This window comes from Cyprinodon variegatus, unplaced genomic scaffold (assembly GCF_000732505.1).
Source record: "Cyprinodon variegatus isolate N-32 unplaced genomic scaffold, C_variegatus-1.0 Scaffold1297, whole genome shotgun sequence".
NCBI lineage: Eukaryota > Metazoa > Chordata > Actinopteri > Cyprinodontiformes > Cyprinodontidae > Cyprinodon > Cyprinodon variegatus.
The window spans coordinates 101,019-102,168 of NW_015151750.1; the positions used below are offsets into that span (position 1 = coordinate 101,019).

Here is a 1,150-nt window from a genome sequence, read left to right on the forward strand (position 1 = left end):
AAAGTCAGAATTCTGACTTTTTTCCCCATGTTAAAGTGAAATAAAATTAAACTTTTTTTTTTTTTCCCAGTGGCCCTAATCCTCTTCCGTAAATTTGTAAACATCAATATAAAACGAAGAAATAGAAAGAATACCATTTGAAAATAGGGAAGTAAAAAAGATGAAAATAAAAAAATATGAAAAAAGAACATTTGAGAAAACAAAAAAGTTACTTTCAAAACCTATTGTGACTATGAAGTTTTTTCAAGGTTTAATACTGGAAATACTTTTTTAAGTTTCCATTTACAGAAACTGCTTTTTTTCTCTTCAAAAACAATAATGGAACAAAATTCACTCCATACTGAATGATTACTGAGATTCTTCTGGTTTGTGTTCAATACAAACCTGAGTCCCTCCCAGAACGGAAGGAAAAAAAACCTGAAGGACAAGAAGATTCAGGAGAGACAAGCAGCAACGAGCCCAAACTTGTGGGAAGAAGCAGATCGGCCCAGATTACTGGGAGGCTCAGAGACGCACCAGTTTGGAGTCTCCACAGGAGACGGATGTGTTCCCATAGCCGATGTTCCGGATGTGTCCCATCAGCTCCAGCAGCCACTCCATTCGTTTGGAAACACCTGGAAGGAAAAGCAAACCTGGCTCCATCAGGCACTGGTTCAGCTTAGCGTCACACCTGCAGGTTTTCCCCGCTGACCTGTAGCGGCGCCGGCAGCCAGGCGGCACTGGTACAGAGCCTGCAGGAGGATCCAGCCCACTCTGCAGCCGGGCCAACCCCGCAGCACCCCGCCGATCACATCGTTGAGGCTGAGGAGGGGAACCCTGCCCTGAGAGGTCAGGTACGCCAGGACAAAACAGGTCTTCTCCATCTGAGCCTGAAGGAACCAGAGAGGAGCTCAGCTTCATCCCCATCGACGCCGCTTTTCATTTAATAACAGACTGCAGAAAAAAAAACCCGACCTGCGAGACCTGAACGATTCTGTCGATCTCTGTGTCGGACATCTCAGAAAGACACCTGGCGACGCCCACGTACAGATCCACCTCTGCATCCTGCAACAACAACATGCATCACCGACTATTATCAATTCAATTCTATTCAGTTTATTTCTATAGCTCCAATTCCCATCATGTCATCTCAGGTCACTTTCCAGTTCAC

At 44.8% G+C, this 1,150-nt stretch overlaps 1 protein-coding gene across 1 annotated transcript in view; it reads right to left on the minus strand.

Annotated features, from left to right (window-relative positions):
- The window catches only part of focad (focadhesin), a gene marked incomplete at its 5' end in the record, with an annotated part of 75,092 nt that overhangs the window by 4,268 nt on the left and 69,674 nt on the right, over nt 1-1,150 (minus strand). Inside the window, 3 exons of the mRNA XM_015402087.1 lie at nt 517-614; nt 692-869; nt 955-1,044. Of these exons, the coding sequence (XP_015257573.1) occupies nt 517-614; nt 692-869; nt 955-1,044 (366 nt within the window). The remainder of the gene's footprint in view (nt 1-516; nt 615-691; nt 870-954; nt 1,045-1,150) is intronic.